Raw genomic sequence first — 15,124 nt, forward strand, 5'->3', positions numbered from 1 at the left:
ACGTAAAAAGAGGTCGGTTAGATTGCAACATCCCGTTGACGACGAGGTCTTTGTAGACAAGTTCAGATTAGGGGAGGAAACCGGCTGTGCCCCTACAGAGAAATCATATTGGTATTTGCCTAAAAGATTTGTGTGTATCATGCAAAATCTAAGTGTGGATGGCCAGAAGTGGATTTAAACTACCGTCTTTCCGAATGCGAGTCCAGCGCCTTACAGCTGCACCACGTTGCCCGTTCTTGAATTCTGATATTGCTCCTTGCTTTCCTTAGTAATCTGATTTAGGTCTCATTGAATTCTGTGGCAACTTTCTCTCTCGAACAGCCAATTTCTTATTTCTTCTCTGCATAACTTAACTAGTCCTGTGGCGCACAAGTTACCACTGTAGACAGGAAAACTTTCTAAAAGCCCTTGCAACATCTCTAAATCTAATCATCAATAGAACGCAAGTGAAGGTTTTCTGACACTAACTATTGCTATAAATGGACTCTTAGAGGACTGGAAATGTAGTGTATCGTCCGATGACTATATCTTCCTTTTATACTCGTAAGATTCGTCACCAACGCTCGTACATCTGTATTATATCTGTGTATGGAATGTATGGGCTGTTTTCCAGGCGTTCTCCAAGTCAGAGAACATTGCGTGATTTTCCATGCTTTGACTTGAGTCCTGTTACCTGGACTAGGATGCACATGTTCTTCACGGATGGTTTCATTATATTCTCGCACGACGTTTTAGATCTGTTGCAATGAGCCCCGTTATGTATAATGATAAAAAGCGTGCCCCGTGAACAGCACTGAACAGGGATTGGTGCATTAATGTTCTACAGAACTATGAGTTGCCTTTTCCAGAAAACATTTGTGCATTATTTGCGTATGCCAATGTGACAAATGGCGCATGCTTTCGGGTCACGATCTGTCTGCGTTGTATGAAACCCGATCTGTGTACCTCTCTCTCTCTCTCTCTCTCTCTCTCTCTCTCTCTCTCTCCCTCCCTCGCACAAGCCGACACTGATGTGCTCTGTTGTTAGAAGTCGAGCTAATGAATGTTAGACATCGGATTGTTTCAAGGATGGGGAAGGATATCGGCCGTGCCCTTTCAAAGGAAACATTCTAGTTCTTGACAGGAGCGATTTACGGACCACGGAAAACCTAAATATGCATGGCCGGCACGGATTTGAAACGTCGTCCTCCCGAATCCTGGTGATAATAGATAAATACGATGTCAGCTCATGGAAATAAGCCAGATAATGTTACGCGAAATTAATACTTGTTCTGTAGTTAAATGTTCTGCTCAATACGAGCTTTTCATAAGATATGGCAGAACTTCTAACAAAAACGCATGACATATTCCCTAAGTAGTTAGTGTATGCCAAAATCTTACATATCCTATCAGTTATCGACGAGAAAAATAAAGAAGGGTCGCATATTTTGTTTTAGCAACCATTTCGGAAATATCTTGGAATGATTTATAAAAACCACTGAAAACTTAAATCTGGAACAACAGACACTGACGACGATATTTGTCTTGCCTAACTGACCAGTTCCGTATTGCGAGTATTCTTCCCGTTTCATTCATGTTGGAAGATGACAGAATAACAACGCCGATATTTGTGTGTCTCTGTAGTAATTATTGCCTAAGCGATCGCTACGAAAGAAATACGTATGGGAATTTGGAAAGCTAACGCCTGAAATTTTGTAAATGATTTTCGAAGTGTAATTGGCTTTTTTTCTGTAACATACAACCGCGAACCAAATAAAATTGAGCCAATGATGTTTCCCTGTTTTTGTTTGCATTAAGTATCCCCGTTGGTAGGACGTAATGTGCTCCTCACAGGAGGAAGGAAAAAAATATTGCTATATGACATCCCGTGGGCATGGGTGTGTGTGTTGTTCTTAGCATAGGTTAGTTTAAGTATTGTGTAAGTCTAGGGACCGATGACCTCTGCAGTTTGGTCCCTTAAGAACTCACACACATTTGAACATTTTTTTGACATCCCGTCAACGAAAAGCCTACTAGAAACGGAGCACAAGATCAGATTGGAGAGCTGTTGGGAAACAAACCGATCGCATTTTCAAAGGGACCATTTACGGTGAGCTATTTAGGGCAAACACGAAAAAAACCTAAATCTGGATGGCTCGACGCCGATTCGGTTTGCTGCCATCCCGAATGCGAGTCCAGTGTTTTACGCCCCTGCCTCACCTCTTCAAGTGCGCATCCTATCCCAATCCAGATAGTACAACTGTTTAGTAGACATGCTGTAATGTCTGTGTAAAGAAGTGTCACAACTGGGTTATTCATGACCGAATCTCTGCAAGTATTGGTAGTTTGTGACAGGTTAACTCTGTTCCACACTGCAGGCCGAACCCAGAGATATGCGTTTTGCGAACAGATACTTCGTATTGTTTCATCAGAGAACAGTCTAGAGAGACCGAAAGGCACTAATTTGTCCCCGTTCCTCCCGAGTTAAGTTAAAATGAGTCGGTCCGTCTGTTGTATTCTGCTGCCTCATTGGGAATAGCAACCGCCAGAAAAGACAGCTGTTGATGTTTGACTGCTCACGAATGATCAATACAACATGCAGCGTGTCCCAAGCCTTTAAGATCAAAATTACAGAGCTCACAGATGATTGTAATTACTCTGAGATAAGGAGCCAAGAGCCGGAACGCAATATTTAGTAGTTTTGGTCCCATTACTGATTTAAATCTCATAACGAAAAGTTAAGTTCGTAGCAAATGTTCAAAGTGATGACTGCCAGCCATAATCCACGCACCACAACGAAATCCGTAGACGGAACTGAATTCTAGATTCAAAATTACTTGCGATTTTCTTCTGTGTGGGCAGCACAGTCTTGATAAATTTCAGGAAAGACATTTTTCCACCGGGCTGTAGTTTAAAACTGAACTTTATTCAGCAAAACTAATTTTGGGCATAGTTCATTTTCAAGTATATCTGTAACAGGTGTGGATACAGCGTTTTCGTCTTGTCATGCAAAAGTCGCATGTGTGATGAGGTGAGAACGATGTGTCCACATCTGTTATAGATAGTGAAAATGGGCCATACCCAAAACTAGTTGTGTTGAATAAAGTTCAGCTTCCAAGACAGATTCTACTTTGCAAATAATTCTTTTTCAATAACCTTGACCAGATCTCTGAAACTTGAACGGCGCAGTTTCTTGTACGTTTATATCCACGGTGATACATTCCTTCCAGCTAGGATTACGCCTGTTGCGAAACTTTTCTCTGTACATTTTTTCGTTCAAAAAAATGTTCAAATGTTGTGAAATCTTATGGGACTTAACTGCTAAGGTCATCAGTCCCTAAGCTTACACACTACTTAACCTAAATTATCCTAAGGACAAACACACGCCCATGCCCGAGGGAGGACTCGAACCTGCGCCGGCACCAGCCTCACAGTCCATGAATGCAGCGCCCAAGACCGCTCGGCTAAGCCCGCGCGGCCATTTTTTCGTCTTTCCTGGCCGTGCATCGTGTTGCACCATGCATTAAATGTATGTATACAAATTTCTGCAACGATGAATGTCCTACTTCGACAGAAAGCCATAAACGGTAAACGGCGGCAAATTTCACCACAGACAGAGGCATCGCAGACGATAGTGTATTGATTTTAAAGGTAGCGCCACCAACACTGCTGCGGCAAGCAGTCGTGTATAAGGAAACATACGAGGCTTAAAAACATCTGCCTTACACGCATTACTCATTATGGACCACATACCGTCTGAAATATTACTTCTGAATCTGTTCCGTATCTCAAAATACTCAGTTTGGGTAACTGGGTAGCGTAGCTATGACCCTAGAGGTTTGAAACCCGCTATATATTCTGCAAAGAATATCGTCTCCCCATCTTGTTATCGTTTCATATACTCAAATATTGTTACTCCTAGTTTGATAACTTTTTACCGGTGGTGCAGGTTGAGTACTTGTACTATAAGAAACCTTGTCGAAGACTGACCTACGGCCATATCATTTTCTGACTAGCTAGTTTATAATGTCAACTTCGATGTCTTTATCGTTCCATTCGAATCCAGGAGGATACCTTGTGTATTTCACTCATAAAATGCACCCTGTGGAGAAGTAAACTACATAAATATGATCAACCAGTCAGACATGGCCTTGTGCGGAGTGGGCAGTCGTCGGAAGCTATCGGGTCAGCTGATTACGTTCTATCAACGCTGAGTCGCGCGGGCGTCACTTGGCTGGCAGAACAGCTTGATAAACAACTGACATGTGCTGCGTGCATGGTGCCGGGGGCCAGTCTTTTTGAGTACAGTTTCCGCTGTGTTTCGGAGTGGGATCTACCGACAATGCGGTTCTTGCTACGGAAACTTGTGGTTCTGAGAAAAGTGAGTGCCGATAGTGGGAGCCATGTTTTTCTGCTGTTCACGTTCACCCTGATGGCGACTGAGTAAAACCTTTGTATTGCTGCGTGCACGGTAAGTGCACACAACCTGTTTTTGCCTCTCTTACAACATAATACAAAATGTTGTGCAGAAATCTAAATAGCTTACAGTGAGATCGTAATAAATTTCCAGTTTAGGAATGCATAATGTAGGCGAAATCCTGACTGGCCGCATAGCCCACTTCGCTGCGCGCTGGCTTCCATTACAGAAACCGTGAATCTTCCGCGGCAAGAATCGTGAATCCTAGCGGTGGGTAGTGTCCGTTGGTCTGGTACATCTGCCGCTGAGGATGGGTTTCAGGCAGCCTTATATTGTCTAGTTTCGGCAAACGGCTGGCGCCTTAGAAAATATGATACGCAAACAGTTAAAATATAATGACAAACAGTTAAAAAACGATGACACACGTAACAAAGTTTACGTGATTCACAGACGACAGATGGTGCACAAGACTTGCCTCCATTGGATTGAAAGACCACTGACATCCAGAGACAAAGACAAAATAAATTTGTCAAATTACGAAAACAATAAACCCCGTACGAAATGGAAAGAAATAATCTAGGAAGAAAACCAATGCCCGCAAATATCGGGAAGACAACTGTCTTTATTAATCAATCAATTTTTTTCAAATACTCGTATGCGTTTTCGGTATATGTTATATGAATTAAAGTACCCCGCCGCGTTTTTCAGTGAAGCCTTAATTTCAGGAAGCACTATAAATTTTGATAAGATTTTCACTAATAGACAGACTGATTCAGGGGGAAGTTTTGTGTATATAATATACTACCCCTACGACGGAAAGTCGTCCGGCCATAGACACTTAGTGCTATCCGTGCAAGCCAGAGCAGGTCGCTAGTTTTTAAATAAGGCTTAACACAGAGTACCTATACGACAAAATGAGAACAGAAAAGAAGCGAATAATGTGAGCAAGCAGGACGCCTAGCACTTAATAATAATATTTAGTTATTGTTAGACCAGATATATTTAGCAATAACGCGATCGCATGAAACAACTAGTTTACTGTTACCCATCACTATTTATTAATTTCCACGACGCGTTTCAGTAGTTGAAATCTACATTATCAAGTAGATTTATGTGGATTATTACAGCATGTATGTGTTGTATTATGACTTTGGTTTAAGTTCTGACGACACTGTCTTGTAGAATGAACATAGCTTATAATTAGTTACGTGGAGGTCTTGCACTGAAAGCTTAAACGAATATATAAATGTGAAAGCAAAAATAAAAATAACTCCAGCTCCAGCGTCCACAAGCTGCTTTTCCTGTCATGTTATATCACATATCAACATCACACTTTGTAAACACTGAAAGGATCAAGGGTGGCATGTAAAATGTAATACCTGCGAAAAACACATTGCAAAACAAAACACATAGCATATGAAATAATTATGTCACGAAGTGTGTGTGTGTGTGTGTGTGTGTGTGTGTGTGTGTTATCATTTCGAATGGACTCCGTTTGTTGTCTTCGGCGTTTGTATATTTGGAGTGTTTCAATGATGTTTAGTTTTTCGCCTTTAGCCTGGATGAGTAGAATGCATGACACTTCGTATTTAGCAAGAATTAGTAAGCACAAATATCATTTGAGCCATGTTAGAACCAGTCGTAATTAGTAATATCCAGGTTGTGCAGGTACACCCAAAAAGAGGATAGGATACCTTCGAATGCCTCTTGTATAACATGAATCAATATTTGCATAGTATTCATCATATGCTTTCTCTAAGTGGTCCAAGTCTCAGAACCTTGAAGTTGTTAAGTGTCTCCGTGGCTGTCTAGATATACTACTTCATTTGAACGCTTTTAATATTTATACAAGTTGTATGAAGGCAGCACTGCTGCATCTGAGATTATTTTGGATCTCTGCGTCTGTGTTTTCATTTTACAAAGATATATTCCAAGATAAAGTGATCAGTATCTTACAAAATCTGTCAGTCTATCATAGCAGGAGAGAGCCCACTGATTATTGGTGCAGGCTGATGAAAGACTGTTGTGTTAAGTACTGTCTAGTACCAACTAAAGTACTATTCTCAACAAGGCTTCTCTTCATAGCATCACTCTTTTGGTAAAAGCATGTGCTCGTCTTGCGTCTGGTTAACTTGTCACTTTGCTTGTTTTTTATACGAACTCAAACATGAGTGCTTGAAAACGACAAACAAGTCTATTTATACCGATAGAAAAGGTTCGAAACGTAATCCCAATCGTGCAAAACACGCTTTCATTAGCAAACGGAAACATATTAATCGATATAATATCGTCAAAAGGAGAGTGTTCCGACATGGGCGAAAAAAAGGTCAAATATACGGTGCTTGCATTACCAATTAAAGATTTGTTTAATTTCAAGATTAAAAAATACAAGTTGAAACTTTAAACGCTTGTGTTTTCAAACCAATGTTTTTCAAGTTGGAGCTATAACTCATGGAAATATAGATGCAATCACACTATACCTTCTTGTAACTTGTGAGTGTCCGCAACTCGTGGTCGTGCGGCAGCGTTCTCGCTTCCCACGCACGGGTTCCCGGGTTCGATTCCCGGCGGGGTCAGGGATTTTCTCTGCCTCGTGATGACTGGGTGTTGTGTGATGTCCTTAGGTTAGTTAGATTTAAGTAGTTCTAAGTTCTAGGGACTGATGACCATAGATGTTAAGTCCCATAGTGCTCAGAGCCAAACTTGTGAGTCGGCGCGTTTTATCTACTGTAGTACGTAGAATCTTTGCGACATATTTTAATTTCAATTTTTGAAGCACCGTTTTTAAAACGACTTTTTTTGTCGAAAAACTGACTTATTTCACCATGTCGTCATTTTGTTTAAAAACTTTTTTTTAAATATCCCTACGTTCTACGTTAGACAGTGTCATCACTTTCAAAGCAGTTTTTGAGGTTTTGATTTAGATTGAAAATTGTGGTGTTCAGAGCTCCCACCAACTGCCCTCGCACTCCGCGAAGGCCATTCGTCGATGCCGTATAGTGTCCAGTGCGTGCAAGTTTTTTACTTTAAAAAAATCCATTAAACAACCTCAAAGGTGTGCAATGAAGGTCTAACGAAAGTCAATGTTGTAATATGTTTGTTATTTTATTGGACAAATCGTTAATACCGGTTCCAAAACCGAGCGTCACTCTGGTCTACCATCTTAAGAAAACGTACGTCTTCGACAAGCAGAAAATCATTTCGCCATTAGGCAAATCCGAAGTTGATACTGCCTTCCAAAAGTGCCGTCTCACGCATTCTAGAACAGAAAATGTCGAAGGATGGCTTTCCATTTCTTTACTCTCTTACTTCAGAAGATTTAATCGATTGGTTGAGCTTTAACATAATTGGCAGAATCAGTTCTAGTGTTCTCAGTAACACCTCAGCTGAGACACATAGGCTGCATAACAATTGAGCACAGGAAATTAGAAAACTGCTACAGTAGCTTGCCGTATAGCCACCTACTCGTAGACGAATAATAAAGAGATTTTCAATCTGTTGCATCGAATGGATGACTATGATGTATGGTTGTAGTTCTGTTCCTGTTGTTACGAATTAACTTCATCCTCACGATAAAATCAAGGGAGCCGCCGAGTTAACGTCTTCGCCCGACAGATGGATCAACACCAACAGTGGCACATGCTCTAACTATGAAACATGCAACTAGATTTGGGAGCTATCCGAGGACACTGACGCACCTCCTACAGCTCAGAAATTCCACGCTACCTCCTCCCGGCCAAATCTTACTGATGGAAATTCCACCCACTACCAGGATTCGCACCGACCTTCCCCGGTTTCAACCTGCACTGCACTAGCGTGAATTAGCGACCTTGGATACAGAAGCAAGTGTACAAATACTAGGTATTAGAATCTAAAGTTCTAATTAATAGTTACGAAAGGTCGTTATTGGACGTTTATATGCAAGAAATTTCTGCAGAGCTTAGTTTTGGATCGTCGCCGCCGAAGTGGGTAACGTGGAGTGAAGCCCGATAGCTGCTCGTATATCGTGGGCTGAGCGTGTTGCTCGCGTGAAACCGGCTGGCAGGAGGAAGGCGAACGGCCTTGGCCTTGGCCGCGGGCAGGCCGCGACTGAGGCGGTAGCGTGCTGCGCTGCCTGCCAGGCCACAGAGCTCGCAGCGCTCACCACTCTGTGTCACCGTGCCACCTCACGTCTCCAGTGAAACGAACGTGCACTCTCCGTGAGTTCTAGAACCTTAAGGGATCCACGCAACAATGAGGTATACGGCCTAACTCTTAAGACAAAGAAGGACGAACCACGAAGGAATTATCCGAATGGAACGGAAATCGGTAGATGTGGCGTACATGTACAGACAAACAAATGATTACAATTTAAAAATTGATTTATTCAAAAGAAGGAACATCACGAATTTGCAAGCCAATAATGCGTTGGTCCACCTCTGACCCTTATGCAATCAATTATATCCTTTATTGTATGATTATATGATAGCGGAACAAACACTGGTAGCAGTTACTTCTGTAAAATACCTGGGATTATGCGTGCGAATCGATTTGAAGTGGAATGGTCATATAAAATTAATTGTTGGTAAGGCCGGCACCAGGTTGAGATTCATTGGGAAAGTCCTTAGAAAATGTAGTCCATCAACAAAGGAGATGGCTTACAAAACACTCGTTCGACCTATACTTGAGTATTGCTCATCAGTGTGGGATCCGTACCAGGTCGGGTTGGCGGAGGAGATAGAGAAGATCCAAAGAAGAGCGGCGCGTTTCGTCACAGGGTTATTTGGTAAGCGTGACAGCGTTACGGAGATGTTTAGCAAACTCAAGTGGCAGACTCTGCAAGAGAGGCGCTCTGCATCGCGTTGTAGCTTGCTGTCCAGGTTTCGAGAGGGTGCGTTTCTGGATGAGGTATCGAATATATTGCTTCCCCCTACCTATACCTCCCGAAGAGATGACGAGTGTAAAATTAGAGACTTTCGAGCGCGCACGGAGGCTTTCCGGCAGTCGTTCTTTCCGCGAAACATACGCGACTGGAACAGGAAAGGGAGGTAATGACAGTGGCACGTAAAGTGCCCTCCGCCACACACCGTTGGGTGGCTTGCGGAGTATAAATGTAGATGTAGATGTACTGATAGAGTTGTTGGATGTCAAATGGTTCAGATGGCTCTGAGCACTATGGGACTTAACATCTGAGGTCATCAGTCCCCTAGAACTTAGAACTACTTAAACCTAACTAACCTAAGGACATCATACACATCCATGCCCGAGGCAGGATTCGAACCTGCGACCGTAGCGGTCGCGCGGTTCCAGACTGAAGCGCCTAGAACTGCTCGGCCACTTCGGCCGGCTGTTGGATGTCCTCCTGAGTGATATCGTGCCAAATTCTGTCCAACTGAATTGTTAGATCATGAAAATCCTGAGCTAGTTGGAAGGCTCCAAACGTTCCCAACCGGAGATAGATTTGGCGACCTTGCTGCCCAAGGTAGGGTCTGGAAGACAAGCAGCAGAAACTCTCGCTGTGTGCCAGAAGGCATTATCTTGCTGATATGTCAGCCCAGGATGGCTTGCTAAGAACGGCAACAAGACGGGGCGTAGAATATTGTCGACAGACCGCTGTGCTGCAAGGGTACCGCAGATGACTACCAAAGGGATCCAGCTTTGAAAAGGAATGGCACACCAGAACGTCATTCCTATTCGTCTGGCCGTATGGCGGCGACAGTCAGGTTGGTATGCCACCGTTGTTTGAGGCTTCTTCAAGCAGGCCTTCGGCCTGGAATCTGATTGACTGAAGTAGAATTGGCAAAGACGCATCTGGAGACGATGCGTCGGACAGTGGTGGGATACCAGCCTGACTGTCACCCGCTATACAGCCCGACAATCGGTAGTGATGGTTTACAGCGACTTTTCGTATCATAGCAGGACCGCTTTGGTTGTCATCTGCGGCACCGTAAGATGTAAGAGCATAGCGGTACGTCGACGATATTTTAAGCCCCATTTTGTTCTCCTTTGTGACAAGCAATCCTGGATTTAAATTTCGGCATAATATCCGCCCCCACATGGCGAGAGTTTCTACTGCTTGTCTTCGTGCTTGCTGAACCCTACATCGGCCAGCAAGGTAGCCACACCTCTCCCCAGTTGAGAACTTTTTATGGGCAGAAACCTCCAACAAGCTCAGGATTTTGACGATCTAAATCGCCAATTGGCAACACTTTGGCACGATATCTCTCAGGAGGACATCCAACAACACTATCAATCAGTGCCAAGTCGAATAACTGCTGGCATAAGGGCCAGAGGTGCACCAACGCGGTATTGGCTTCCTCAATTTGTGAAGCCCTTTTTCTTGAATAAATCGTACAATTTTTCTAAAATTGTAATCATTTGTTTGCTGCCACATTTACGCTGATCAGCCAGAATGTTATGACCACCTATCTTAAAGCCGGTATGTCGTGGCATGGAAGCCATGAGGCCTTGGTGGGTCGCACACAAGTCACCTGCGCGCACAAGTTACTCAATTCCCATAAATTCTGGGTAGGGGGCGATGCACTCTAACGCCACATTCTATCACATCCCAGATGAGTTTGATCGGTTTCAGATCGGACGAGTTGGGGGCCAGCACATCAACTGCAACTCGCCGCTGTATTCCTTGAACCACTGCATCACACTCCAGGCCTTGTGACTTGCCGCTTTATCTTGCTGAAAAATGTCGCTGCCGTCGGGAAACATAATCGTCATGAAGGGATGTACGTAGTCTGCAACCAGTGCAGGATACTCCTGGTGCCTTTCACGGGCGCCACTGGATCCGTGAATGCCCACGTCTATGTTCCCCAGAGCATAACGGAGCCGCCGCCCTCGTAGTTGTCGATGTCGTGATGTTAACTTTTGCACATGCATGGGTCGTCAGCTACAGAGGCCGATCTTTAGGAGTGTTCGGTGCACTGTTTGTTCAGACACACTTGTATTCTGCCCAGCATTTAAGTCTGATGTTAATTCCGCCACATTTCGCCGCCTGTCCAGCCTACGACGTCCGACATCTGTAACGAGGTGTGATCAGCCAACACCATGACGTCTGGATGCGTTTTCACGTTGGTTTTGTCACATGTTGAAGACACCACAGCATTCCTCGAACAACCGACAAGACGTGCAGTTTCCGAAATAGTCGTGCAGAGCCTCCGAGCCATCACAACCTCCCCTCGACCAAACTCAGGTAGATGGTGCGCCTTCCCCGTTCTACACACGGACAGCAAGCTCACTGACACTACACCCACCGACGCGAGCCTGACAAGCATTCATTCTTCGCCAGGTGACGCTGCTATAGCCATGACGAATTTACGTCGATAGTACGTCGGTGGTCATAATGTTCTGGCTGATCAGTGTATATCTACCGACTTCCGCCCCATTCGGATAATTCCTTCGTGTGGTCGTTTTTGTGTCTTAGAGTGTAAAATGTTGCGTGCCCTAGTAAGTGTATGGCCCTCCGCCGGTGGCATACAGAATATCATTATAGGAATTGATGCTATTGCGTGGTGATATAGGATATACAACAGATCCCCAGGGATCAAACCGTCCAGCTCCCTGTAGTAAAATCTTATTATTGGACAAGCGCCTCACACTCGCCATTAGACACCCAAGTGGTGCGTGTCGATAACTGTGTGGAAGTCAGTACTGCTGTAATGGGTAACAATAGTATAAGACTACTACACAGCGTGTCTGAGAAGTTTCCGTACCCCTGCGTCAAAATAGAATATTTTCAATTACTTAGACCTGTATCCACCTGCTCTGTATGAGCACGATCGTGCATAACACAGACGTCTATACGTGTCCATGTCGTTCTTGACATCTTGCGGAGCATCTACATCTGTACTCCGCAAGCCACCTTAAAGTGTTTGGTGGAGGATAATCTTCGTACCACTTTCACTTCCCCCCTTTCCTGTTCCAGACGCGAATGATCTGTAGGAAGAGCGATTGTTGGTAAGCCTCCGCGTGAACCCGAATCTCTCTAACTTCACCTTCATGGTCTTCTTGCGAGATGTATGTAGGAAAAGCTGTATAGCGTGTGCCACTGGAGTTGTAGGAAATGCAATATAGCATGTGCCACTGAAGTTGGCTGAGTTTACTAAACGAAACTGTTATACGAAATGCGCTATTCTTCTTTGGATCTTCTTAATTTCCTCTATCCGTCTGACGAACGATGTTACAGTACTGGTCGAACGAGAGTTTTCTACGGTACTTTCTTTTTCGATGGACTACACTTCCTGAGGATTCTTTCAATGAATCTGTCTGGCATCAGCTTTATCTGCGATTATTTCTGTGTGGTGGAAGACTAATATACCTCTTTTTCAGCTCTGGAATCCAAATGTCATTCAGTTTCACACCCTCGTCCTTCGTATTGAAATTGCTGGGGTGTTTCAAAATTTCTTGGCCTCTCTGTAAAACCTTTCATGATATCCACTTGTGGCTGCCAATAGTTGGGTCCTGTCAAAATGAATTGATATTTGTGGTAAATTCCTATGGGACCAAACTGCTGAGGTCATCGGTCCCTAGGCTTACACACTACTTAATCTGACTTACGCTAAAGACAACACACACACTCATGTCCGAGGGAAGACTGGAATCTCCGACGGGGGGAGCCGCGCGACCCTTGGCAAGGCGCCTAGACCAGCCCCCCCCCTCCCGCCCCCCCCCCCCCCCCCCGGCTGACAAAATAAATGCGATGGTCTCCTGGCTGCAAAGCATGTTCCGCCAACAGCTGATCCGTCAGTCTCCCCTCTTCTGTAATTGACCTTGTGCTCTGAGTGCCGTATTTTGACCATTCTTTTCTTAGTACCCACGTACACCTCCACACACCTACAGGAATTCTATAAATTCCAGCTTTCTCCAGAGGTTGGCGAGCATCCTTGGCCGATTTTAGGTGATCTTTTATCTTCTGCGTGGGTGTGTCGATTATTGCGATGTTTCTCATTTTCACGAGTTTTCCTACGCGATCAGTAACGTCCGTAATGACCATCGCCATGATTTCTACGCGGTGGTCTTAGCGCTTTTTTCGCTTCAGTGAACAATTGGAAATTTTTGGTAAGTTCCTATGGGACTAAACTCCTGAGGTCATCGGTCCATAGGCTTACGCACTACTTAATCTAACTTAAGCTAAGAACAACATACAGCGAACGAATAACCGTTATTGAGCAATGCATTAGTGAGATGTTTTAATTCTGCGTTAAGCAGTCCTGGTTAGCAGATTTTCCTTGTCCTATTCGCCAACGTTTTCATGATGCCTCGATTTTGTTGTGGGTTGTGGTTCGAATCCCGGTGTGGGTAATGATCTGTGTGCGTGTGTTTTCGGTAAATCGTGTGGAGCAAGCTACCATCTTCTTTGTTGAAAACTAGCACGTAAGAAAATTCAATCTCCCGCTTGCCTCCTTCTCCGTGGTTAACTGAATCTTCGGATTGATCCCGTTGAGAAGTCTGTGGAAACGATCCAGTTCCTCCCTGCCATGTCGCCACAAAACAAACGTATCATCCACGTACCGGAACCAAATATTTTGATTTTTGTTCGCAGAAATCCGTTCGACCGCGGCATAATAGCCCGGAACATTTTATTTATTATTTCGCTGCAATTTTCTGAATTTGCAACTTTTCTATATACAAAAGCATCATCCGCGAAAAGCCTCGTGGTACTTGAGACGTTATCTACTAGGTCATTTATATGTATATCATGAAAAGCAATGGCCCTATAACGCTCGCCTGGGGCACGTTCGAAATTGCTTTTGCGTGTGAAAGTTACTCCCAGTTAAGGATGACATTGTGTGTTCTGTTTCGTAGGAGCTCTTCAAACCATTCACTTAGTTGGTGTGATATTGCGCACGCTCGTAATTCGTTCTTTAGGCGGCAGTGTGGAACTGTCGCGATAGTCTTCTGGAAGTCAAGGAACATGGCATCAACTGTATACAACATACTGACGCCAGGAACATAGGCCTATAGTTTTGCGGATCTGTCCGACAACCCTTCTTAAAAAGGGAATGACCTGCATTTTTTTCCTTATCACTAAGAATGCCGTGCTTCTTTAGCAACTTACGACCAACCACTACTGTTACTACAACAGGGGAGAACTCTTTCGCATACTCTATGTAGAATCGTTCTGTTTCGTAGGAGCTCTTCAAACCATTCACTCAGTTGGTGTGATATTGAGCACGCTCGTAATTCGTTCTTTAGGCGGCAGTGTGGAACTGTCGCGATAGTCTTCTGGAAGTTAAGGAACATGGCATCAACTGTATACAACATACTGACGCCAGGAACATAGGCCTATAGTTTTGCGGATCTGTCCGACAACCCTTCTTAAAAAGGGAATGACCTGCATTTTTTTCCTAATCACTAAGAATGCCGTGCTTCTTTAGCAACTTACGACCAACCACTACTGTTACTACAACAGGGGAGAACTCTTTCGCATACTCTATGTAGAATCGTGTAGGTATCACACGAAGTCCAGTGGTTTTTCCCCTGTTGAGTGATTTCAGTAGAATACGTTCGTGCGACAATTTAAGGGAGGAGTTATGATTCGGATTGCTTCGTCGATAATTTTGTAAACTTCTTCATTAGTCTTGTAGCGACGTTGAGCGACATGGGACTTGATTGTTCCTTATAATGAATTGTCTGAAGTGATAAAGGAAGTGATGAAGTCCGAGCCTCGTCGTGGCCATTTTATTGAGGCTGGAGATGTTCTGGAGAGTGCCCAATCTAGCTGCGTCGAAATTTTTT

At 43.9% G+C, this 15,124-nt stretch overlaps 1 protein-coding gene across 4 annotated transcripts in view; it reads left to right on the forward strand.

The window, feature by feature from the left end:
* The window catches only part of LOC124788942 (steroid hormone receptor ERR1-like), a 366,179-nt gene that overhangs the window by 200,832 nt on the left and 150,223 nt on the right, over positions 1-15,124 (forward strand). The window contains exon 1 of one of the 4 annotated variants that reach the window (XM_047256251.1): positions 4,276-4,450. The exons of 2 other annotated variants lie outside the window; for them this stretch is intronic. Coding sequence is in view for 1 of the 2 variants with exons in the window: in XM_047256244.1 (XP_047112200.1) it covers positions 4,322-4,360 (39 nt within the window). In the remaining variant the exon portion in view is untranslated. Of the gene's footprint in view, positions 1-4,275; positions 4,451-15,124 lie in introns of those variants that run through there. One more of the 4 variants, XM_047256244.1, reaches the window with a different exon arrangement.

This window comes from Schistocerca piceifrons, chromosome 1 (genome assembly GCF_021461385.2).
Source record: "Schistocerca piceifrons isolate TAMUIC-IGC-003096 chromosome 1, iqSchPice1.1, whole genome shotgun sequence".
Taxonomy (NCBI): Eukaryota; Metazoa; Arthropoda; class Insecta; order Orthoptera; family Acrididae; genus Schistocerca; species Schistocerca piceifrons.